The 22,358-nt window shown below is 58.1% G+C and overlaps 10 protein-coding genes across 10 annotated transcripts; 7 read left to right on the top strand and 3 right to left on the bottom strand.

The window, feature by feature from the left end:
- Positions 1-508: 508 nt before the first annotated feature.
- On the top strand, positions 509-2,356 carry PLICBS_009550 (3',5'-cyclic-nucleotide phosphodiesterase (PDEase) (3':5'-CNP); the record flags this gene model as incomplete). The annotated part of the gene is made up of 3 exons (XM_018325161.2): positions 509-674; positions 786-1,375; positions 1,445-2,356. The coding sequence occupies 3 exons, from the start codon at positions 509-511 to the stop codon at positions 2,354-2,356; spliced, it is 1,668 nt and encodes a 555-aa protein (XP_018176555.2).
- Positions 2,357-2,934: 578 nt separating this feature from the next.
- Positions 2,935-3,744, bottom strand: PLICBS_009549 (uncharacterized protein; the record flags this gene model as incomplete). The annotated part of the gene is made up of 1 exon (XM_018325160.2): positions 2,935-3,744. One exon carries the CDS (start codon positions 3,742-3,744, stop codon positions 2,935-2,937), a length of 810 nt encoding a protein of 269 aa, XP_018176554.2.
- Positions 3,745-5,230: 1,486 nt separating this feature from the next.
- On the top strand, positions 5,231-6,165 carry PLICBS_009548 (uncharacterized protein; the record flags this gene model as incomplete). Its single annotated transcript, XM_018325158.2, has 3 exons — positions 5,231-5,528; positions 5,598-5,851; positions 5,911-6,165. 3 exons carry the CDS (start codon positions 5,231-5,233, stop codon positions 6,163-6,165), a joined length of 807 nt encoding a protein of 268 aa, XP_018176552.1.
- A 1,241-nt stretch (positions 6,166-7,406) lies between these two features.
- On the top strand, positions 7,407-8,473 carry PLICBS_009547 (uncharacterized protein; the record flags this gene model as incomplete). The annotated part of the gene is made up of 5 exons (XM_018325157.2): positions 7,407-7,490; positions 7,638-7,748; positions 7,797-7,925; positions 7,991-8,100; positions 8,152-8,473. The coding sequence occupies 5 exons, from the start codon at positions 7,407-7,409 to the stop codon at positions 8,471-8,473; spliced, it is 756 nt and encodes a 251-aa protein (XP_018176551.2).
- A 2,425-nt stretch (positions 8,474-10,898) lies between these two features.
- PLICBS_009546 (uncharacterized protein) lies at positions 10,899-12,425 on the top strand (the record flags this gene model as incomplete). The annotated part of the gene is made up of 1 exon (XM_018325156.2): positions 10,899-12,425. The coding sequence occupies one exon, from the start codon at positions 10,899-10,901 to the stop codon at positions 12,423-12,425; it is 1,527 nt and encodes a 508-aa protein (XP_018176550.2).
- Positions 12,426-12,780: 355 nt separating this feature from the next.
- On the bottom strand, positions 12,781-13,280 carry PLICBS_009545 (uncharacterized protein; the record flags this gene model as incomplete). Its single annotated transcript, XM_018325155.2, has 2 exons — positions 12,781-13,071; positions 13,128-13,280. 2 exons carry the CDS (start codon positions 13,278-13,280, stop codon positions 12,781-12,783), a joined length of 444 nt encoding a protein of 147 aa, XP_018176549.2.
- Positions 13,281-13,733: 453 nt separating this feature from the next.
- Positions 13,734-17,336, top strand: PLICBS_009544 (putative ATP-dependent RNA helicase DHR1; the record flags this gene model as incomplete). The annotated part of the gene is made up of 1 exon (XM_018325154.2): positions 13,734-17,336. The coding sequence occupies one exon, from the start codon at positions 13,734-13,736 to the stop codon at positions 17,334-17,336; it is 3,603 nt and encodes a 1,200-aa protein (XP_018176548.2).
- A 949-nt stretch (positions 17,337-18,285) lies between these two features.
- Positions 18,286-19,505, top strand: PLICBS_009543 (uncharacterized protein; the record flags this gene model as incomplete). Its single annotated transcript, XM_018325153.2, has 6 exons — positions 18,286-18,331; positions 18,442-18,678; positions 18,817-19,035; positions 19,114-19,172; positions 19,229-19,278; positions 19,331-19,505. 6 exons carry the CDS (start codon positions 18,286-18,288, stop codon positions 19,503-19,505), a joined length of 786 nt encoding a protein of 261 aa, XP_018176547.2.
- A 124-nt stretch (positions 19,506-19,629) lies between these two features.
- PLICBS_009542 (mediator of RNA polymerase II transcription subunit 6) lies at positions 19,630-20,661 on the bottom strand (the record flags this gene model as incomplete). Its single annotated transcript, XM_018325152.2, has 2 exons — positions 19,630-20,181; positions 20,230-20,661. 2 exons carry the CDS (start codon positions 20,659-20,661, stop codon positions 19,630-19,632), a joined length of 984 nt encoding a protein of 327 aa, XP_018176546.2.
- Positions 20,662-20,963: 302 nt separating this feature from the next.
- PLICBS_009541 (uncharacterized protein) lies at positions 20,964-21,692 on the top strand (the record flags this gene model as incomplete). Its single annotated transcript, XM_018325151.2, has 1 exon — positions 20,964-21,692. One exon carries the CDS (start codon positions 20,964-20,966, stop codon positions 21,690-21,692), a length of 729 nt encoding a protein of 242 aa, XP_018176545.2.
- Between the last annotated feature and the right edge of the window lie 666 nt (positions 21,693-22,358).

The raw sequence follows: 22,358 nt of genomic DNA, 5'->3' as shown, positions 1-22,358 counted from the left end.
GCGCTCGCGCTTGGCCGGCAGCTGAACCTGCAGAGCAGCAAGCAGCAGCAGCACCAGCAGCGAGCACCACCAGCATCATGGCCGCCGCCAGGTGATGAAATAGAGGGGAAAGCTCGACGGCAGGGCCCCTGATTGGGTAGCGCCCGGGCCCACGCCACCTGTGTGATCCATGGCCCAGCTGCCTCTTCCTCCCCTTTGCATCCAATCCTCGCCTCCATCCGTAGCTTAGCTTTTTTACCCGTACCGTGTCTTATTTCGCCGCCTCCCGACACGGGCTGTCTCGACAAGCTTCTACTCCCGCTGGCCGTGAGCTCTACCCGTCCGCCGTCCCTCGAGACCCGTCTGCCCCCGCCCGCCGCCCGAGAGCCGTCCGAGCCGCCTCCGCACACACCGCCACCGAGGACGACAACGGCCCCCCGACGTTGGCGACGACCCAGACCCAGAGCCCGTCCGCTCTCCTCCGCCGTCCAGCACGCTCGCCCAAGAGCCGCTGCAGCCCTCGCCCGCCATGGATCACGACGGCGAGACCCCGTCTGTCGAGGTGCGCCGCGCCCAGCAGGTCGACAATGCCATCCGCGCCATCCAGGAGAAGAAGCCGGTCCCGGAGATCGACTTTACCCTCCACACCATGGAGGACGGGACCCAGGTGAGCACGCTCGAGCGCGTGTGCAAAGGTGAGTCGGATTCGCTTGTTGTTGCTGCGCGAGAGCCTGTCCGTCGCAGAGAGGCGCGAGAGGCTTCCAACGCAGAGAGAGCGGTTGCTGACCGTTGTCGCGTGCCCGCAGACGTCCAAGCCCCCGCCATGCACAAGCCTACCGACGAGCAGTTCTACCACGACGACACCCGGAGCAAGCCCGACATCAACTTCCTTAAGCAGCATTTCTACCGCGAGGGTCGCCTGACCGAGGAGCAGGCCCTCTTCATCCTGAGGAAGGGCACCGAGCTGCTTCGTGCCGAGCCCAACCTCCTCGAGATGGACGCCCCCATCACCGTATGCGGCGACGTCCACGGCCAGTACTACGATCTGATGAAGCTCTTCGAGGTCGGCGGCGACCCCGCCGAGACGCGCTACCTCTTCCTCGGCGACTACGTCGACCGCGGCTACTTTAGCATCGAATGCGTCCTGTATCTCTGGTCGCTCAAGATCCACTACCCCAAGACGCTGTGGCTGCTGCGGGGCAACCACGAGTGTCGCCATCTGACGGATTACTTCACCTTCAAGCTCGAATGCAAGCACAAGTACTCCGAGGCCGTCTACGATGCCTGCATGGAATCGTTCTGCAGCCTGCCCCTGGCGGCTGTCATGAACAAGCAGTTCCTCTGCATCCACGGTGGCTTGAGCCCTGAGCTGCACACCCTGGACGACTTGCGAAACGTGCGTTCCCAATGTCCATTTCTTCGAGGCAATTGCGGTAGAAACCCTAATGGCTAACCGCGTCTTCAGATTGACCGTTTCAGAGAGCCTCCCACCCAGGGTCTCATGTGCGACATCCTCTGGGCCGACCCTCTCGAGGACTTTGGCCAGGAAAAGACGAGCGATTACTTCCTGCACAACCACGTGCGAGGTTGCTCGTATTTCTTCTCGTACCCGGCCGCGTGTGCCTTCCTGGAGAAGAACAACTTGCTGTCCGTCATTCGCGCGCACGAGGCTCAGGACGCCGGGTACCGCATGTACCGAAAGACGCGTACAACGGGCTTCCCAAGTGTTATGACCATCTTTTCCGCGCCAAACTATCTTGACGTCTACAACAACAAGGCGGCCGTCCTCAAGTACGAGAACAACGTCATGAACATTCGCCAGTTTAACTGCACGCCGCACCCCTACTGGCTGCCCAACTTTATGGACGTCTTCACCTGGTCGCTGCCTTTCGTTGGCGAGAAGATTACCGACATGCTGATCGCGATCCTGAGCACGTGCTCTGAGGAGGAGCTCAAGGAGGAGACGCCGTCGTCGACGTCGCCGCACTCACCGACGACATCGACGGCCAGCGAGGACCCCAACTCGATCGAGTTCAAGCGGAGGGCGATCAAGAACAAGATCCTCGCCATTGGGCGGATGTCCCGTGTGTTCCAGGTCCTGCGAGAAGAGTCAGAAAAGGTTACGGAGCTCAAGACTGTCTCTGGCGGAAGGCTGCCTGCCGGCACGCTGATGCTGGGCGCCGAGGGCATCAAGAACGCCATCAGCTCATTTGAGGACGCGCGCAAGGTCGACCTGCAGAACGAGCGCCTGCCCCCGAGCCACGAAGAGGTGGTGAAGCACCAGGAGGAGGAGCGGGCGACGGCCCTGCAGAAGGCGGCCCAGGACGCCGAGAACGACAAGAAGGTCCAGCAGCTCGCGCGGAGGCTGAGCACGTAAGTTTCATCAAAGTGTCAAGACTGAGCTGGGATTGTGATGAACTGATCGACTTTAGGGATCGCAAACACCGATAGGCGCGAACAGCGCGTGGTGGTAGGGCGGCAGTGAGTCGGGCGGCGCTGGAGTGAATGAGCATGACGAATGTACCGGGTTGCCGGCGCGAGAGCGACGAGATATACCATGTGATGTACATTCGGCTTTTGTCTGCATCAGGGTCAGCGTGAGGATAAGGACTTTGGCTCAGGACAGGGAAGGCTAGGCCGCGCTTCGAAGGCGCGCTACATACAACGTCGTCGGACAGCCCAGCGCAGCGGGAGTCGACGTCGAGGCGTCGGACGCGAGCAATGGAGAAGCAACACTCCGTGTAGTAGGACGGCGTGAGCGATGGAGCTAATGAGACGCGAGGCATGCAAGATCGCCGGCGTTGCATAGAGCTCCGAGGCGCCGCTGACGCTGGTCCGCCCGGCATGATGACTATGACTGTTTGATTTATGCTACAAAACTACTGGTATCGTCTATATAACAAAGAGACTCCGGCTATGTTGATGGTACATGTTCGCGTGACAGTGAGCACACGCTTATGTGCTCTGAGCCATCGGCTTAGTCGCCCTGAGGACCTGGCACGGCAGCGCGCCGTAGAGCATCTTGACGCCGACCATACTGACGTCGACGTCGGTCCATTCCAGCTCCTCCTCGAGCACGGTCCTATGGTCCTTGAAGAAGCCGAACAGGTCGACGATGAGGACGGTGCCGCCGGGCCGGCAGACGCGGGCGATCTCGCGGACGGCGACGAGGCGGCCCTCGCGGCTGGCGTTGTGCAGCGCGAGGTTGGAGGTGACGAGGGAGAAGGCGCCGTCGGCGAAGGGGAAGCGCTCGGCGAAGCTGGCGGTGTGGAGGACGGTGTGGGGGACGCAGGAGAGGGAGGCGGCGTTGAGGTACGTGGCGAGGGGGGCGTTGCCGGTTTGGTCGGCGGTGCTGAAGATGTCGATGCCGTACGCGGGGGGAACAACGGCCTGGCCCGCCTCGCCGCCGGCACCGCTGCTGTTGCTGTTGGTGGTGGTGGTGGTGGTGGCAGTAGCAGCGGCGAGCTTCTTCTTGCGCTGCGCAGCCTTGAGGAGGACGAGCCCGCGGCCACAACCAACGTCGAGGGCCGGGCCGTTGCGGAAGATGTCGTCGGGGAGGGCGTCGAGGAGGTCGTCCCAGACGCGCGACTTGCCGCGCAGGGTGGCGTAGAGGTAGAGCGGGGAGAGGACGAGCGAGGAGACCAGCCCGACGAGGGAGTCGAGGCCATAGCTGGGCTGCTGGGGGTTGGGGGGCTGCGGGGAGGAGGAGGCGGCGAGGGTGGCGATGTGGTCCTCGGGGGGAGGGGAGGTGGTGTAGATGGACATGATGGTGTTGCACTGGTGTTGCTCTTGTTGACGGCGCCACAGGAGGGATGAAGTAGGAGTTTGATGAAATGTAGGAGAGGTTGAGATGAGGCTGGGGGTGGTGGTATTATGTGACTTCTGTCAGTCGGCGTGTGTTGCTATGCGTATAAGTGCCAGAAGATTTGGCGATGAAGTGAGCCTGTACAAGAGACACGACAACGAGATCAAGGCCACCTTAAATCTAGCTCATCGAGTCACAGTCCAGCTGATCCACGACGGGCAACCAATTCGAATGAACTCTTGATCACCGTTGTCGTCGACGACCACGCACTCCTCGCGGCCTGCAGCCCTTTCCGCCCAGCCTTTGTGAGGTCGCCTCGTCAGCCCAGGGTCGAAATTCGTCCGCCCAGCGCGAGTGTCACCCCCGCAGAGACTCGTCAGGGTCCAGCTCGTCCGTGCCGTGTGCCGGCCGGCCGCGTGGGGCCCATGCGCGGCCTCATCAAGCCACGCGAGGTCAACGGACGGTTGCCGCCTGCTCTGGGTGGATGTGTCCGGGGAGGCCAGCCTGGCTTGTTTGGGAAGCACATTCGACCTTTGTCTTCAGGCTGTGGAACGGGAACGCGAGCAAATGGACTTGGCTTTACGGGACTGGGACAATAGCGTTGCGGACCCGTGTAGCAGTGGCTGTAGTGGATCAGGTTTGCGACTTTGCGTCGTAGGGCTGACGCTCGCAGCAGGTTGCTGGATTGGGATCAATGATGGAAGCGGACTGCGCGAGGTTTCACTGGGCGCGGATGGAGCAGGGAACGACACAGAAAGATTTTGCGATGCACATGGCTCGAATGGGGAATTACGATGGATGTTGTGCATGCGATTAGGTTTTTGGATCTATCCTCCAAAGAACTCCATTCAATATCGAGGTGTTGCGCCGCAGGCCGCGGACCAGAGAACGCTGAAGAAGCGAGGACAAGACGGTCAGTAAAGCCAACTCAGAGCACCGCTGAGGCTCCAGAAGGGGCATTACACAGACTTCACGGACGTCCGTGAAGTCGGGCAGACCCGTCTGAGCGCTTGGTAATGCACTGCATGCTTTGGCTTCATCGATTTCGCCGACTGCAAGATTGTCCGTAGGCTCGAGGTCTTGGGACAAGCTGTTCACGGATATCCGTGAAGACTGTGGAGCCGATCGGCGGCGGGCTTGGTAATGTCGTCCCGCCACTGGCAGGCCGACCAGCGCCTGCGACAACAGGTGCAATTGCACCATGGTGGGCAGACACTATGGTCACGGAGTTCCGTGAAATGTGTATTCAATTTGTGAGCATCGCCTTAGAGCGACACGCGACTATGCGACCCAGTAGCCTCGACCATTTTGTATATAAGAGCTCAATGCGAACATCTATTCGAAGTAGAAGAATAAGAACAAGAACAAGTCACTCAACTCATTCAATCAACATTCTCAATCCCAACGTCCCTTTCATTAACGGTGTTCATTGTCCAAAGCAACACAATGGCAGTCGACACTCTCTCGCTGGCAGGCAAGACCGCCCTGGTCACCGGCTCAAGCAAGGAAAACGGCATCGGCGCCGCCATCGCCAGAGCCTTTGCCCGCAACGGCGCATCGGTCGCGATCCACCACGTCTCAGAAGGGTCCAAAGCCGGCGCAGAGAAGCTCGCTGCGGATATCGCCAGCGAGTTTGGCACAAAGACGACGCTCGTCCGCGGGCAGGTGGGCGACTACAGCGCCGCGCGGAGTATCGTCGAACAAGCTCTGCAGGGCCTCGGCGTCAACCACATTGACATTCTCAGTATGTGCCGAACTCTCTGTTGTGAAATTCACCATCTGTTGCAATAGGTGCTGATACACTGTGTTTTAGTCAACAACGCTGGCGCTGGCGGTGCTGCCTCTCTTCTGGAAATCACACCAGAGCTCGTCGAGGCCGAGTTCACGACCAATACCTTTGGCCCGCATTACCTGACGCAAGCCGTTGTCGGAATCGGCAAGATGCCCTCGGGCGGCCGCATCATCAACGTGGGCTCCATCGTTTCCAAGATGGGCCTCAGCGACACCGCCATGTACGCCGCAGCCAAGGCTGCGCAGGACAGCCTCACGGCATCTTGGGCGAGCGAGGTGAGTTTCCACTTTGTTGCACAATATCTACGACAATTAATTCTAACACGATCCATCAGCTCGGCCACAGCCACGGCATCACCGTCAACTCGCTCGCGCCGGGCCCCATCCCGACAGACACCTCGCGCAAGTTCCTGAAGCAGGCCGACGGGTCGCCCACGCCGCTGCAGCTGGCCATGCAGGCGCAGACGCGGGCTGCGGACCGCCTCGGCACGGTCGAGGACATGGCCGACGCCGCGCTGCTGCTCGTGTCGGAGAAGAGCCGCTGGATCACCGCGCAGTGGATCTCGGTCAGCGGCGGCATCAACATGTAAAAGCACGGAAATCATCTGCGGCAGGGTTGTAACAACGATAGAGTGTACATGTTACCATTGGAGTTTCTCGGTTCAATAGACTAGAGGTCGCGGGCCAAAGTAGAGGATCAATTGAACTGCATCCCAGAAAACACAGGTTGCCAACTTCCCAGAGAGATAAGTAACAGGGACACATCGTAATTTACTGGCTCGGCTGCAAAGAAAACTGGATAATTCACCGGCGATAGCCAGAAGAAGCAAGGTCGTGGTGCCGTTGCGTCACAAGTCTGACAGGCGGCGCCGTCTCGCCTGATTACAAAGCCGTCTGTGCCGTGTTCACGGAGCTCCGTGAAGCACGATACAAAAGCTAACATGGCGGCGCCCCGTAGCGTGCCAATTGAGCGCTCGTTGTTAGTCTCTATGCCAACTTCTACAGCCTGACGTTGTGCATTCTGTACACAAACAGAGTATTGCTTCATCATGTACGGCGGCCAAGTAGAGCTGCCATCCGGTGGAAACCCCGGCAGCCACGCTTGTCCGATTTGCAAAAGAACATTTGCGCAGGGTGAGTTCATGAATGTCTTGGGTGAATTGCCAGTGGTGAATACTAACAGCGGCACTGTCAAGAATCCACAAGGAAGCGCCACTATTACTACTGTCGGTCAAAGAAGCCAGACACAAACGCGTCGCGAAGGCGATCCTGTGCCGCATGCATACGGGCGAAGACTCGCTGTGTCCGGTCCGCCGATGGCGTCTCCGAGTCTTGTGTTCGATGTGATGAGCGAGGCGCCGAGTGCGATCTCGTTGCATCATCGCGGCGACAGAAAGCATCTTCTCGAGTCAGCCGTGCGTCTTCGCAGAGCACTGACAGCACTGCGTCGGATTCTGATGGGCTGGCGGACCATTCGGCCCTAACCAAGCGACATGGAGGTTTCAGGAGCACTCACGACAGTGCATTCTCTAGCAAGGCCACAGGCGTCGCAAGTTCCGCGGAATGGTTAGCGGGTAGCTTCTGGGACCCCAGCTTCAGCGACTCCACTGGCCTGAGGCTCGAAAGCGCCTATGATGACAGGCAGACGATGGATATCCTGAGTCTCTTCAACGGAGCACCCGACATGTCTACATCCGACACTGCTTCCTTGACGCCATGGACATTCCAATTATCTGCACCCGTGCTGTTCGACAAGCGTCCGTTCCCCAGACCCAAACACAGTCCACTTGTATCCCTAGTGATGCGGATTCTACGATCCTACCCATCCATGATGCTTCGGAAAGCCGCTCTGCCGCCGTTTATACACCCGTTGCTATTCTCATGGGCCGAGGCAGGAATCGGGCCATCGCATAAGGTAGGCCCGCAACAACTCCCCTTGCGCGTACGAGCTTTAAATTGTCCCATATGTGAGGAGAAAAGGGTCCCGGCCGTAGTCACAGCCACGGAAGACCACGATGGCGTGGTGTAAGAAGTTTCAAGGCTGACTTTCTCGACTGATCAGGCATTGCTCAACTGCGTTGGGCTGGTTGACTTGTTCAAGTCCCGAACGGGCCCTGACAGAAACGTCGTATGGAAGCTCATCAAGCTCGAGCAAGAAAGAATATTGACCAGCGTACGCGCAACTTGTTATTAAGATGGGACAATAGCTAAAAGCCGCTAGCACACCGAATTCGACCGTTGGGAACTGCTCGCCTCCTTCCAGGCTCTACTTGTATACTGCTTGTTGCGCCTGCAAGAAGCCCCGGTCGGAAACGATGGCTTTGACTCGGGCCTCCTCACGACAGTTAATGTAAGTTCGCCATTCTGTTCATTTCGAAAGCTGTATTTGAGCAGCTGACCAACCGGTGTCCAAAGGTCGTGTTCAATGAGCTTTCCACACGAGTTGGAGGCATTCTCAAGATGAAATTGCCAGACGACCCCGACGTGACGTGGAAGGACTGGATATATAACGAATCGAGGAGACGGTAAGCATCAGACCTGAACCAAGGCAGCGTTTCCTTGCTAAGTACAGATAGGACGGTGCTTGTTTTCCAGGTCATCAACATCATGGTGGAGTGGTCTACTGCAGCTTCGGCCTATGCCACGTGCGGGCTCGTCATCATTCCCCTCGCGACCAGCGCGACTCTGTGGAATGCCAAAAACCCTGATACATGGCGGGAGGAGTTTGCGCCCCGATGCAAGGAGCGAAGCCTCATGGGGGTCTCACAAACCGGCGTGTTGACCAAACTTCTCCTGGGCGAGTCCGGGATTACCCTCCACTCGGTTGAGTGGGAAGAATGGACGGCAGAGGTGGGCGATATCGGGACACTGGTCATGATGGTGGGTGCATTGCTCTAGCGCAGGCGTAAGACTGGAGTCATTCGAACGGCCACATATATCATCCATGATGTAACATTGAAGCGAATATTTGATCGAAGCCATTTCAGATGCGCCCGCCCCGTCAGACGCAACAGGTCAGCTTCGTAGACGGGTCAAACATGCAAGTGTTGCCATCAGCAGTGCACTGTACGCAGACCGAAGATTAGCAAATATGCCTTGTGAGAGACGTGTGCATTCAGTGCCGGGGAGTCTCCAACTGTCTTACCAACGAGAGGCAGCTCGAAGCGATTTCTTTGATCCACGTGAAATCCAGATCATGACCGCACGAAGAGCAAAGCATGTCAGCCTCCTTAGGGTCGAAACGGCACTGTTGTGAGGCGGTAACACATGTCTGCGGTATCGCGTTAGTGAGACTCGCGTCGTGTGTAGTTCCAGTGCCAATACTTACTCCAACAAGGACACCTTCTTGGGGAGATCGTGGTCGAGGGGAAGCAATGACGTGTCGGAAGGCAATCGTGAGGCACGGAAGAAGGAGCGAGTACTTCATGTTGAAATGTTGAGTTGCGGTCGGCCGGCGACTGCACTGGAGTAGACGGCTGGGCCGAGTGATTCGGCGGAATGCATGTATGTGTACGACTGGCGCGACGGACACACGCCGGACGCGCGCATCTCTAGATTTATATTTACGATACCTTGAAAAATTGTCGACTGTCTGATACTTGACCTTTACGCACAGTCCCAATCGAAACAGCACAACGCAGTTGCGTCGTGTGACACAAACCATCTTCAAGCCTGTGCCACAGGCATTGGCTTGCAGTTGAGTGCACGAGGGCGCCCCGTTGTCCTCGAACGACGCCTTGGCTCAGTGGACATATTATGTCACGAATATGGCACGAAACGTAACGAAACCCGACCCAGAACCATCTTCATGAATGATATGTAGTAAATTTCCCGTTGTGGAGAGTCAAAGGGATCATGTGCCACTTTCTCTTCCTTTGGGGGCGACTTGTCGAGCTGTGGCAACACCAGAGACGCCGACAGAGAGCGAGGAGAGACAGCAAGTGAATAGTCGCTCATAATTAGTTGCATCTCGAGAGGCCTTCAATTAAGCGATCAGCTTGTATAAATGCGGCGTCCTCGGTATTAGGCGTGTAATGGAATGCGAGGAGCTTAAATGCAGTGATGTGGTGGCCGGAGCAATGGTACACAATCGCCGGTCACAGCCATTTGATCATAACTTACTTCATGCAAACCGCAACGTCGACGCACCGTGCTGCTGCAAACCGCCGCAGGAACCACCAGTACTGCCTCGGTTTAAAGGTCACGAGCAAGGCCTGCACCGGTAGTGGACATTCCCTTGATCCATGCCAGACACGTGCGGCAGGATCCGACGTCGCAGAAATGACCCGGAACATAATTAAACAAACCCGCATGCACCATGCTTGTTCGTCATCGTTAGACTGCGCGGCGACTGTTGGGCTTGGGCATTGCAAATGGTCAAGTCTCCAAGGACATGGCAAAGATAGAGGCCCCCCCGGTCGCGCTCGACGCCGAAACGCGGTCCGACGGGCTACTCGGGCGTCCGTGGAACCCGGTCTCGGCAGACGTGGAGAAAGCTCCCAGTTGATGAGCATTGACTAGGGGCGCCACTTGTTGCAAGCTGGGGGGCGTCGCCTAACTTTCTGTACCTGGCAAGCCACGCCTGGGAATAAACGGCTTGGCCGGCATTGTCGACGGGAATCGCGGCACTTGTTGGCCGCCAAGCAAATGGGAGCAAACCTCACCGAGGGCAGACCGTCGAGCACGAGGTATGTAAAGACGGGCGGGCAAGTTGGACGTCCCCAGTATCATCTCAATACGTATCAACGTCTTGCTGTTGATTACTCCAAAAGCATCCACCAGCGATTCTGATACCCCACAGGTCCTCTCGTAATGGAATCCGGTGTCTACCCACCGACTTATCGTCAGCAATGGAGACGTCAACTGTAGCGTTGACCCATCCGAAGCCCTCCGTCCCCTCGTGGTTCCCCGAATTCCCCGACTTTCACGCTGGCTGTGCCCCCACACTCCACGTTCGGACTCTGACCGGACGAGCAGCACATCCACATCCCATTATCAGAGGGCGGACGTGTTTATCCCCAGATCAATAGTAGATAGCCTAGCCTGCTCAAAGGTGCTCGCGTAAAAGGGCCGCGTCCTCCTATCTATCGTCCCCGGCCTCAACTTGTTCTCGCCTCCTGCCTCCGTGCTGTCTACACTTCCTCCAATACCTGTTTTGTACAGTGCAGTCTCGCCTACTCCGCATTGTCTGCGCCTGTCCTCACTCTTAGACGCCGCCGATCGATCAGTCATCCCGACTGCGAATGCCGCGCCACCGCTTCATCGCGAATGACCGTTATATCCCCAGCTTGGTCAGAAAAGATACAAGATTACGCAGAGCAGCATGACCAAAGAACCTGAGCCTTCGGACTCGCTGTCCTTGCAGGCCTCTGGGTACACGGAAAAGGGTGTCACGGCTCACGTGGAGAATGAGAAGCTGGTGAAGCGATATTCCCCGCTCTCCGTCATCGCCTTTGCCTTCACGACCACAAATTCATGGGTGGCGTTCGGGTCCGGGCTGGCCGTCCCTCTTGCCTGCGGCGGCGGCCCGGGCCTGATATACGGCCTCATTGCTGCCGGCGTCGTCATGGCCGTCATTGGTGTCGGCTTCGCGGAGCTGGCCTCGGCGTTCCCCTCGGCCGGAGGCCAGTACCACATCGTGTACATGATCTTTCCGCCGCGGGTCCGTCGCAGCGCCGCCTTCGTCACCGCGTGGCTGACCATCATCTACATCATGGCCGCGCTAGCCTCGTGTAACTTCTTCGTCGCGAGCTCGATTCTCGACCTGGTCACTCTCTGGCATCCGAGTTACGAGGCTGAAGCGTGGCAGACGTACCTGCTGCACATTCTGCTGTGTATCGTCGGGTTCGTCGCCACGTCGCTGTACCCTACGGCAATCGGACGGCTTGGCATCACGGTGTTCTGGCTCTCCTTGGCTGGATTCGTTGCGTCGTTGGCCACCATCCTCGCCGTCAGCGAGAAGAAGCAGCCTGGATCGGTCGTCTTCCAGGATTACCAAAACGCCAGCGGCTGGTCCGACGGCTGGGCTTTCTTCATGGCCATCACAGGCTGCCTGTGGGCTTACAGCGGCGTCGACGGCCCCACGCACCTGGCCGAAGAGGTGCACAACCCGAGTCGCAACGTTCCCATTGCCATTTTCTTGACCATTGGGCTGGGCATCATCACGGTCCTGGCATGGAACATTGCCCTCATGTTTGTCGTCGTCGACGTTGGCGCCATCATCGAGTCCACGGTGCCCATCCTGGAAGTCTACAACCAGGCTCTGAACTCTCGTGTGGCGACGACTATCTGGACCGTCTACTACATCGTCATGTTCTACGAGATTGTCCTCAACCTCTTCATCTTCGGCGGCCGCACGGTGTGGTCTCTGTCTCGCGATGGAGGCGTGCCCTTCTCCAAGTTTGTCTTGCATCTCAACAATGCCAGTCCAGTTCGAGCGACGGCCGTCATCCTGGCCTTGGAGATTGTTGTTGGCGTTCTCTACGTGGCGTCGACAACAGCGTACACGAGCTTCATCAACCTCACGCTGTTTGCGCTCAACATCACGGTCGTCGTCCCGCAGGCGGTGCTGCTCTTCCGCGGACGTGCTTGCCTGCCTGAGAGAGCCTTTTCGCTGGGGAAGCTCGGATACCCCATCAATGCCTTGGCGACTCTCTTCTTGGTGTTTTCTTCTGTAACACTGTGCTTCCCGTCGTTTGCCCACCCTACCTCATCCTCGATGAACTACCTCATTGTGGTCGCGGCGGTTGGTGTGGCCTTGATCACAGCATTTTGGTGGGGTGGACTGAGAGACCGCTTCACCGGGCCTTCCGTGCACATTAGTCGAGAGCCAGCGGAGCAGGATATTTGATCACGATTGGTTAGCTTGAGAAATATAACTGTATCTACTATACTGCGGAATCGGTTCGCTAGGACTTTCGTGCCTGTCGTGCCTGTCGTTCCTCTCGTGCCTGTCGTGCCTCTCGTTCCTCTCGTTCCTCTCGTTCCTCTCGTTCCTCTCGTTCCTCTCGTTCCTTTTGTGCCTGATGTAGCGTGAGTGTAGGGCACCCGTATCCGAATATGAGACGAATGTCGTTCCTAGTTGGCGGTCACGAATTCATGAATCAGCCCGATGCACTTGAGTGTCGTCACTGTCTATGCGAGAGGAGGAGGTCATTGCTCATTAGCTGTATCGTAAGAATAAACCCTTCCGCCACTCTAATAGTTCACAGCACCTTTTGAGCCAGCTCAAACAGGTCAAAGAAAGCCTCCCGCTCAGTGTCAACCTTGATGAGTCCCAGGCCCAGCACGAGTGTCCTCCGGTCCTCCGGCGACTGCAACGACAAGCGGCTGGCGATTTGTGCGGCGTAGAGCTGTCCGAGGGTTTCCCTGTCATCCCCCCCACCTCCTAGGAGCGTCTTTGGCGTCAGGTGCGTGGACGGCATGAGGCCATGGCTCGCCGTGGGCAGTGTCATCTCAACAAGACCTGCCGCAGAGCCAGTCAGCGGCACTTGCACCTAGTCGGATGTCAGCTATGTGTTGAAGGCTCAAGCCAGGGCCGGGCGCGGTCTACCCATTGTGAGAGTCGGCCCTCTTGGCTGATGGTGACGAGGATCTTGTCCGAGAAGCTCAATGACGTGACCTCGGTTGTGACGCCATTGACAAGGCCAGAGGTGCGACGACTGGGGACTGGAAAACCGTCTTCGCGCACGTCTGGCGTCGCCATTTCGCTTCCAATGCTGATTTAGTGATGTGTCTGGAAGGGCTGTGGGACTGCAGCACTTGACAAGGCGCGGGTCCAGTCGTAGACTCGTAGTGTGCCTGGGACTCTGGGAGGCTTCGGGTTGGCGCCCGCGCCGCACCTCTGCAGTATCCCCGCACTAGTCCCAATTGGGATTGAGGTTTTGGCGGTCGCGGGCGGCAGAATCTGCTCAAGCCAAAAAATGTCGAAGACGATCGCCGCCGCCGACGTGGTTTGCAGCATCCAGTCCGTATAAAATATTCAGGATCGGGGTCTGCAAAGTCAACATGTCCTCCGGTCTGCACCTGTCCTGTGGTGGCCGGGACTAAGGGACGTCACTCGCTCACGTGACGAGGCACCCACAGCATCGACAACCTGTAATTCGTACCAGACATCCTTCTTGTCCCTCCTGCAACCTGCTGCGACAGACACACAAAAATGGCCAAATTCGTCCCGCGACAGCGGAAGCACAAGGTGCTCGCGCGCCAAAAAGCCAACGAAAATGCTCGCCACGAAGTCCAAGACACCAATCAGGAGCTGCTCCCGGCCGAGAGGAAGGCACTCGAGGACAAGGAGAAGAGGGAACGCATGAAAGACGAGCTGCGCCAGGATGGCGTCAAAGTCAGCGGCAAAAAGGCCAAGCGTCTCGAAAAGTACATCGACAACAAGCTGCGCAAGGATGAGAACCGCGATTTGCTGGCGAAGCTAGCTGCACGAAAAGTCGACACAAGCCTCTTCTCGAGCAGCAGGTCCCTAGGGCAAGGCCGCGAGACGAAGAAGCAGCTGATCTCACGTGCATTGCGAGAGAAGCGCGCCGGCATTGAAGGCGAAGAGGTCGACGACGTACTCTTTGAGCAGCGGGAGGTAGACGAACCGGACAACGACGAATCCGACGCCGACATGGGCGGCGCCAAACTCGACGAGACGACACCGATCGAACGAGATTCAGAGCGTGCTGCTGCCTCTATGACGCCGCAAGCCGCCCCCGTTGCTGTCGGCTCGGGCCTCAAGCGGCCGCTCGACGTCGACGACGAGGGTAGACCGGTCATCAAGAAGAGACAGAAAAGAGGCGGTGTCAAATCTAAAATACACGCCCTTCCCCCGCAGCCTTTAATTTATGGCGAAGACGGCGAAGACGATTCCGAAGGCGATTCAGAAGGCGATTCAGAAGGCGATTCCGAGGACGAAGAATGGCAAGGGTTCAGCGACGCCGAGGCAAAGACCAAAGAGGCTGATGGAACTGCGTCAGAGGCGACCGACGACAGTGACGACTCCGACGCCGAGTCCAGCGATGAAAGCTCCAACGAGTCCGCGGATGGCAATGAAGATGGAGCTCCGAGGCAATCAGCCTTCAAGAGCTGGGCTCTGCGACAACGCAACGAAGCCCTCGGCTTTCAGCCTGCCAGTGCCACGACGACGGCCCTACAAATACCAAAGCCCGATAATTTTGTGCCTCGCGCACCCGAGCAGGATCCTCTTCCGATGGAGCTGAAACCTGGGACAAGGACCGACCGGAAAGTATACAGCGTCACAGTCACGAGAACTCCGACGATTCAGGAGGCCCGACTGCAGCTTCCTGTTGTTTCCGAAGAACAGCGACTGATGGAGGCCATCCATAACAACGACATCGTGGTCATTTGCGGTGCGACGGGTTCCGGTAAGACGACGCAAGTACCTCAGTTCTTGTATGAAGCGGGCTACGGAACCCCGGATTCGCCTACCCCTGGTCTGATTGGCATCACTCAGCCGCGCCGAGTTGCTGCGGTCAGTATGGCTAAGCGAGTTTCTGAGGAGCTGGGCGATCATTCCAAGTCGGTGGCCTACCAGATCCGATTCGAAGGCACCGTCGATGCCAACACGGCCATCAAGTTCATGACCGATGGTGTATTGCTGCGGGAAGTTGCACAGGACATCACTCTACGCAAATACTCCGCCATCATCATTGATGAGGCCCACGAGAGGAGCGTCAATACCGACATTCTCATCGGCATGCTCAGCCGTGTCATCAAGCTGCGTGCGGAGCTAGCGCAGGAGGACCCAACATTCAAACCATTGAAACTCATCATCATGTCAGCCACGCTCAGAATAGAGGATCTGACGATGAACACGAAGTTGTTCGCGACGCCGCCTCCGGTACTCGAAGTGGAGGGTCGGCAGCACCCTGTCACCATTCATTTCGCCAGGAAGACACATCACGATTACGTCGAAGAAGCATTCCGAAAGATCAGCAGGGGCCACCGAAAGCTGCCCCCGGGTGGATTCTTGGTTTTTCTCACTGGCCGCAACGAGATCATCCAGCTGAGCAAGCGGCTCAAGGCAGCGTTTGGCGGTCTTCATTCGGCCGAAGGTCCCAAAGTACAAATATCTGCAGCCGACGCCCCGGTAGAGGTCGAGGATATCGAATTTGGTGATGTTGACGATTATGACAGCGATGAGAGAGACGGACTGTCATCTGACGAGGAAGATGAGGAAGAGTTCCAGATCGAGGAGGACCAACAGGAGGCGCCGCTGAAGATGCAAATCCTACCACTATACTCACTTCTACCTACGAGAGAGCAGATGAGAGTCTTCGAAACGCCGCCTGATGGAACGCGACAAATCATTTTAGCGACCAACGTTGCCGAGACAAGTTTGACAATACCTGGCACGAGATTCGTCTTCGACTGCGGCAGATCCAAGGAGCGGCACTACGACCGCTTGAGCGGTGTTCAGAGCTACGACATTGGATGGATCAGCAAAGCCAGTGCAAACCAGCGGTCCGGCCGCGCGGGTCGAACGGGCCCAGGTCACTGCTACAGGCTGTACTCGTCGGCCGTGTATGAGAGAGACTTTGCTGCATTTGCGGATCCCGAGGTGCTGCGCATGCCCATCGAGGGTGTGATGCTACAGCTCAAGGCAATGAACCTCCAGAACGTGGTCAACTTTCCGTTCCCAACGCCTCCGAACAGGCAGAGCCTGGCCAAGTCTGAGAAGCTTCTGAGATATCTATCAGCTCTCTCGCCGAGTGGGCACGTTACGGAAATTGGCAAGACCATGTCCCTCTTCCCCCTCTCTCCGCGCTTTGCGCGCATCCTGTTGGTCGGCCACTTGCACGACTGCCTCCAATACACGGTTGCGATGGTTGCCGGATTATCTGTGCCCGAAATCTTCCTCCCGGAGAACCAGGCCATCCCGGCCTTGGCCACCAAGGACGATGCGGAGATTAGGACGAATGCCGATGTCATTGCGGAGAGTCGCCAGGCGGAGGCCCGCAAGAAGTTCAACGAGGTTCACAAGACATTCTGCTTCTTGGATGACAGGTCAGACGCAATCAAGCTCCTTCAGGTGGTCGGCGAGTTCGCCCATGACCCCACAGAGAAGTGGTGCGAAAGCCACTTTGTGCGGTTCAAGGTCCTCAAGGAAACACAGCAGCTGCGCAAGCAAATTACCGAGCTCCTCCGGGCGAATATCCCGGCCTTTGCAAACCTGAAATACCAGGATAAGCTGGACGCTCCCACGCCGAAGCAGGTCAGCGCGCTGAAGCAAATCGTCGCCCGTGGATTCGTCGATCACGTCGCACTGCGCGCGGACATGGCGCCAAACCCTCCGGAGCACTACCGCAAACCCCGAAGGGCAATCGACGTGCCGTACATCCCGCTCGTTCCGTTGAGCTCAGGGCCTAGCTCGGAGAATGATGGCCTGGTGTACATCCACCCAACATCGCCGCTTGCTCATCTGAGTCCGCAGGAGTGCCCCGAGTACATTGTCTACTCGCAGTTGCAGCGCGCGACACCGTCAGGCCACGACTCGGAAAAGAAGCCGAAAACCAGGATGCTCGCGCTCACGGACGTGACGGGCAGTCACTTGTCCGGTCTCGCCAAGGGCACGCCGCTCATAAGCTACGGCAAACCCATCAAGGAGGTCAAGACAGCGGGCGAGACGAGGGAGTGCTGGGTGGTGCCGTATTTGAGGGCCGAGGGGACCGGCGGCCAGGGTTGGCCCCTGCCGGCCAAGAAGGTCATCCAGAAGAAGGTCCCAGGCAAGGGATGGGTCGTCGAATAGCTCAATATACTACGCTATTTATATATCGCTATGACTATTGCTTTCGTTCCTTTCGTTCCTTTCGTTCCTTTCGTTCCTTTCGTTCCTTTCGTTCCTTTCGTTCCTTTCGTTCCTTTCGTTCCTTTCGTTCCTTTCGTTCCTGGCGAAGACGCCTAGGTCGTCATCCGGTGAAATTGTGAGGGAGTGATGGGTGATATTATATCTGAGGGCTAAAGGCGCTACTAAAGTGCAGGGCTGGCCATTACTGACCGAGAATGTCACGTAGAAAAAGGTGCCAGGCAAGGGCTATATTGTCGAGTAGCACGATGCCTCCGAGGTGAGAGAAGCTATCTAGACACCAGACCTGTCCTATTTGGTCGCCACCGCCGCTACCGCCGTTCATATTTCTGGCGTTGCTGCCATAAATAATGGGCGGTGTTCCCTTGGGCTAGGCCGGACAGCTGGGTGCCTGTTGCCAGCCACCTGTTGCCAGCCAAGGAGGTCAGACAGAGGGAGTTATGTAATAGGCAAGAACCTGGGTTATCGAGCAGCCAACTTGCCTTGCCGTAGCGTCGCACGGCCCGAGCCTCCCCAAAGGTTACACACGACTTAGCTCAAAGATAGCGCGGCCTGAATCACATGATTGGCAGCGTGTCAACCGGCGCCTGCCGTAACAGCCAAGTACCGAATTGAAGACCAGTGACGCAGCATCGGAGGTATTAGCGGGGAGATGATCCGAGCGACGCCGCGGTTGGTAGTAGTACCAGGAGGAGGTTGCGGTTGGGCTGTGAGACCTTCCTCCATTGCGGGTTCGCGAGGTGTGCCTGCTTTCCCCCGCCGACGCTGGACAACAGCTGTCTGCACTGTGTTCAGCTCTTTCGTCCGTTTCAAGTTCCTCATCACCCGTGATCAAGCGATTTTACAGTCCTTCATCACAGGTACAGAAAAGCACATCTTGACCAATTCCATCATGACGTTGTTCCCCGGTGTGGCGCTCGTCACCGGTGCAGGCTCCGGTAAGCTACCCCAGCAATACGGCTTTACACGCCGCACGCCGCTGCCGGCGCAGAAAAACATATGCCACTCGTGCCGAACCGAGCTTTTCTGACAGTTCCCGTGTCCCTAGGCATCGGAAGACAGGTGGCCATCTCGTTTGCCGCTGAGGGCTGCCGCAGACTTGCCATCTTGGACCGCGATGCACCGGCCCTCGAGGAGACCAAGGCGCGGGCCGAGGCAGAGGCGCCCGGGGAGGTGGAGATTATCCCGCTGACGGTGGACGTGCTCAAGGATGAGGATGTTACAGCTGCGTTTGACCAAGTGATTGACAAGTTTGGCCGCATCGACTACGCCGTCAACTGTGCTGGTACGTTTGCCCGAGACGCCGCCTTCTCGGACTCCCGAGAAAGGAGTGCAATCATGAGCACATAACGGTGCCTACTCGCCATCATTCGTCGCGGCCGCACACCGCTCACATTGTTGACATGGAGCTGATGGCGTATAGGCATCTACCGCACGGACAAGGTGTCTCACGAACTCGAGCCTGCGGGGTTCGACGAAATCATGGGCATCAACGCGCGCGGCCTGTGGCTCTGCTCCCGTCAGGCCCTCAAGCACATGATCTCGCAGGAGCCGCAGCCAACGCATGACGGACGGCCCGGGAACAGGGGCTCCGTGGTCAATATTGGCAGCAACCTGGGCATTGTCAGCAAAGAGGGCTCGCGTACGTCTTTCTCACCGCTTGCACTTGCTTGCTGTGCCTCAAGCCTGATTCAGGGAACTAACGTGGTTGCCGTTGCAGCTGCTTACAATGCGTCCAAGACGGCGATTGTGAGCCTCACAAAGTCAGATGCCATTGACGTGAGAAGGCCCCGTGTGAGAACTCTTCCAGAGGTGCAAGAGCTAATAGCGTACAGTACGCCCCGCACAACATCCGGGTCAACTGCGTCTGTCCGGGCATCATCGAGTGAGTACACCAACAGAGAGCCGTTCGCGAGAGCCCACCGTTGACATTGCAGCACACCCTTGACGGCTGGCATCCCAGACGACTCGCCCGGCGTGCTCATGGCGCCCATGAAGAGGAAAGGCACGCCCCAAGAGGTTGCCGATGCAGTGCTCTTCCTGTCCAGCCCCAAGGCGTCTTTCATCCTGGGCGCAGCTCTGCTGGTGGACGGTGGCTACGTGATCCACTAGCTTTAGTAAAGTCCGACTTGTATTAGGCGGCCCAAATACCGGGGTATCAAGTATAATTACACGCTGTCCATATTCTGCCCAGACGCTGAACACCGCGTCGTAATAAAACAAGCTTTTCGAACTGCTAAGACGCCTTGGGGGTCTGTACCGGAGTCGGTACGTTGCTCATTCTGCTTTTCCTCCGCTTAGGCTTCGGCATCGTAGCAGACTTGGGTGTCTTCTCCCCCTTGCCGTCCTTTTTGTCATCAAACTTAGTGTTGATAGCGGTAGGCCCGTTCATGGCTCCTATGCCTGACTCGGCGCCGGCCTTGGGCGGTGGCACGGCCTTGCGTCCTGTGGACGAGAGGTGGAATTCGCCAGGGCGGCCGGTGATGGGGTTCTCGTCGATGTATTCTCCGCCGTGGCGCATGTGAATCAGGAAAGCTTCCTCAGATGCCCGCTCCAGTGACAATTCGTCATGTTTTTGAGGCGCTGGCGCAGGCTTGAGATGGCTGGGTTGGCTGGGCTGGCTGATTTGGCTGTCAGGCATGGGTGTTGCGACGGTCGACGTTTGTCCTTTTGACCGAGCTTGGCCTTGACTGCCCGGAAGATAGTAGACGTTGCCCGTAGACGGTCGCCACTTGCGCGCGTTCTCTGCCTCTGGAAGGGCTTTGGCAATGGCTGAGGATATCGTCATCTACATCAGTTAGCACCCGGTCAGCGACCTTGGCTCCAGGCGACTCACAATTCTAGACGCCAGTATGTCCGCCAGCGTCGGCGCCATGTAGATGTTCTCGCCCACCACGAGAAAAGACGCATGCACCGTGATCTCGTCCTCCTCCTGGTACTGCTTCTTACGCGTCTGCTTGCGAATCACCCACACGCCAGTTCCCATTCCAGGTCCCGTCTCGGCGGGCTCCTCGCCGACGATGAACTCGAGGCCGGACATGGTCTTGAGGCGGCCCTCAAAGGCCTCGCGGGTCTGGATGTAATGGTACATGGAAATGTTGTTCATGGCCTGGCTCGTGATGACCGCGTTGTTGGACGTGCGCTCGAAGAAGGGCGACTCGGCGAAGTAGAAGAGGATCGTGTTGGAGTGCAGGCCGCCCATCTGAGCGAGGATGGGCGGCGAGCGCCATTGGATCTCGTCCAGCGGGGGGTCGTTTGGGTTGGCCATGTTGCGGCGAGATGCTGAGGCGAAGATGGGCGAGGCCGATGCAGGTCGCGCGCGCGTGGAGAGGGTTCGGGGTTGGAGCTGGATTGAGCTCGGTGACGTGGGGTTGGTTTTCGGCGCGGGTGATTTCCGCCCAGAGAAGTACCATGGGCCACTGTGGGCCTCTGCCTGGGATCGCAAGCCACTTGCATCCTTCAACACCTCAACATCTCCCAGCTTTATTCACAATACAACGATTTACATCAAGAACACCCTTCTCCTCGAATGCGACTGGAAGGTTAATTGAATCTCTGATCTCTCGCGCCATGGACCTGCTCGGCACCATCCGCAAGTCGGGCTCCCGCGGCGGCGTCAACTTCAGCTGGGACGAAGTCGCCAACTCGTCGCACCGCGAAAACTATCTGGGTCACAGCCTCAAGGCGCCCGTCGGACGATGGCAAAAGGGCAAGGACCTCAACTGGTACGCCAAGGCAGACGCGACGGCCGCCGAAGGCGACGAGACGGCCGAGGAGCGCCTCGAGCGCGAGCGAAAGGAAGAGCTGCGCAAGATCAAAGAGGCAGAGGAGGACGCCATCGCGCGCACCCTGGGCCTGCCGCCGCCGCAGAGGAACACTACGGGGGCGAACGCCACGGAGGTTGGCACGCAGAGGAATATTGGGCCAGCGAGCGGACCGCCTCTGGATTTGGATGCGGAGCCTCGGAGGGAACGGTCACGGCGGCACGGCGGCGACTCAGAGAGGAGGGAGCGGCGGCGGCACCGGAGCCGTAGCCGCAGCCGGGACAGGAGGCATCGACGGCGCAGCCGAGATCGCGATGACGACCGAGCTAGGGATCGCAGCCGCGATAGACACGACAGGGGCACCGACGAGCGCAGGCGTCGCCGAGAACACAGCCGCAGCCGAGGCGAGGAACGGAGGGAGAAGCGACACAGAGACAGGGGCCGGGATCAGAGCAGGGAGCGACGGCGTTCCACGTCGAGGGAGTATCGGAAACGAAGCAGGAGTCCGGCTCATCGAAGGAAGGAGGAGCGGTGAGCCAAAGAACAAGACTCATGATAGTTGCAGATGAGCAGCGGAACTTAGCTGCGTTTTGAAGAGAGATACCCAACACGGCTACGCCTAACGTGTCTTTGACCAGCAGCGCATCCATCTGTGATTTATACCATGCAAACAAAACTCGCCCTGATCTACGCAATGGGGAGGGCACTTGGGCACAACAAACTACTAGGTACCCCAGGCGGGTGGTGAGTCGGTAGCAGAGGCCATCCAGGTCATCACTCCTGCCGCCTGTAGCCAGATGCTGGGGACGCGGAACAGGCATCCGCTAGCCCCACGAGCGGCTCTGTTGGTTGTCAGGGCCCTCCCCAGCTGCTGCATCGACCCTGCGGATCTCCTGCTCCAGTCCCTTTGGGTGCCTGACGCGACAGGGGCTGTTAGTGGCGGGGGCGTCGGCGGTGGCGGCACCCACTGGCAGGGCGGGCAGCACGCCGACGTCAGCAGCCCCAAGTCAACAACTCTCAGCTCCTTTGTCTCCGTCAACGCCTTCTGTCGGGAAGGATACGAGGAGGCTCATAGGTCGGGGTCGGCCACTTTCCAACAACTTCCATCCGTGTCCCCAGCCCCGACGTCTGCATTTCCCCAGAGACGTCGCGCCGGACACGCAACCGCTTCTGCCTGGTACAAAATACTCTGGACGACCTA

The sequence above is a fragment of the Purpureocillium lilacinum genome (assembly GCF_023168085.1).
Source record: "Purpureocillium lilacinum CBS 284.36 DNA, scaffold_7, whole genome shotgun sequence".
Lineage (NCBI taxonomy): Eukaryota > Fungi > Ascomycota > Sordariomycetes > Hypocreales > Ophiocordycipitaceae > Purpureocillium > Purpureocillium lilacinum.
This window is presented reverse-complemented; position numbering and strand designations above follow the sequence as displayed.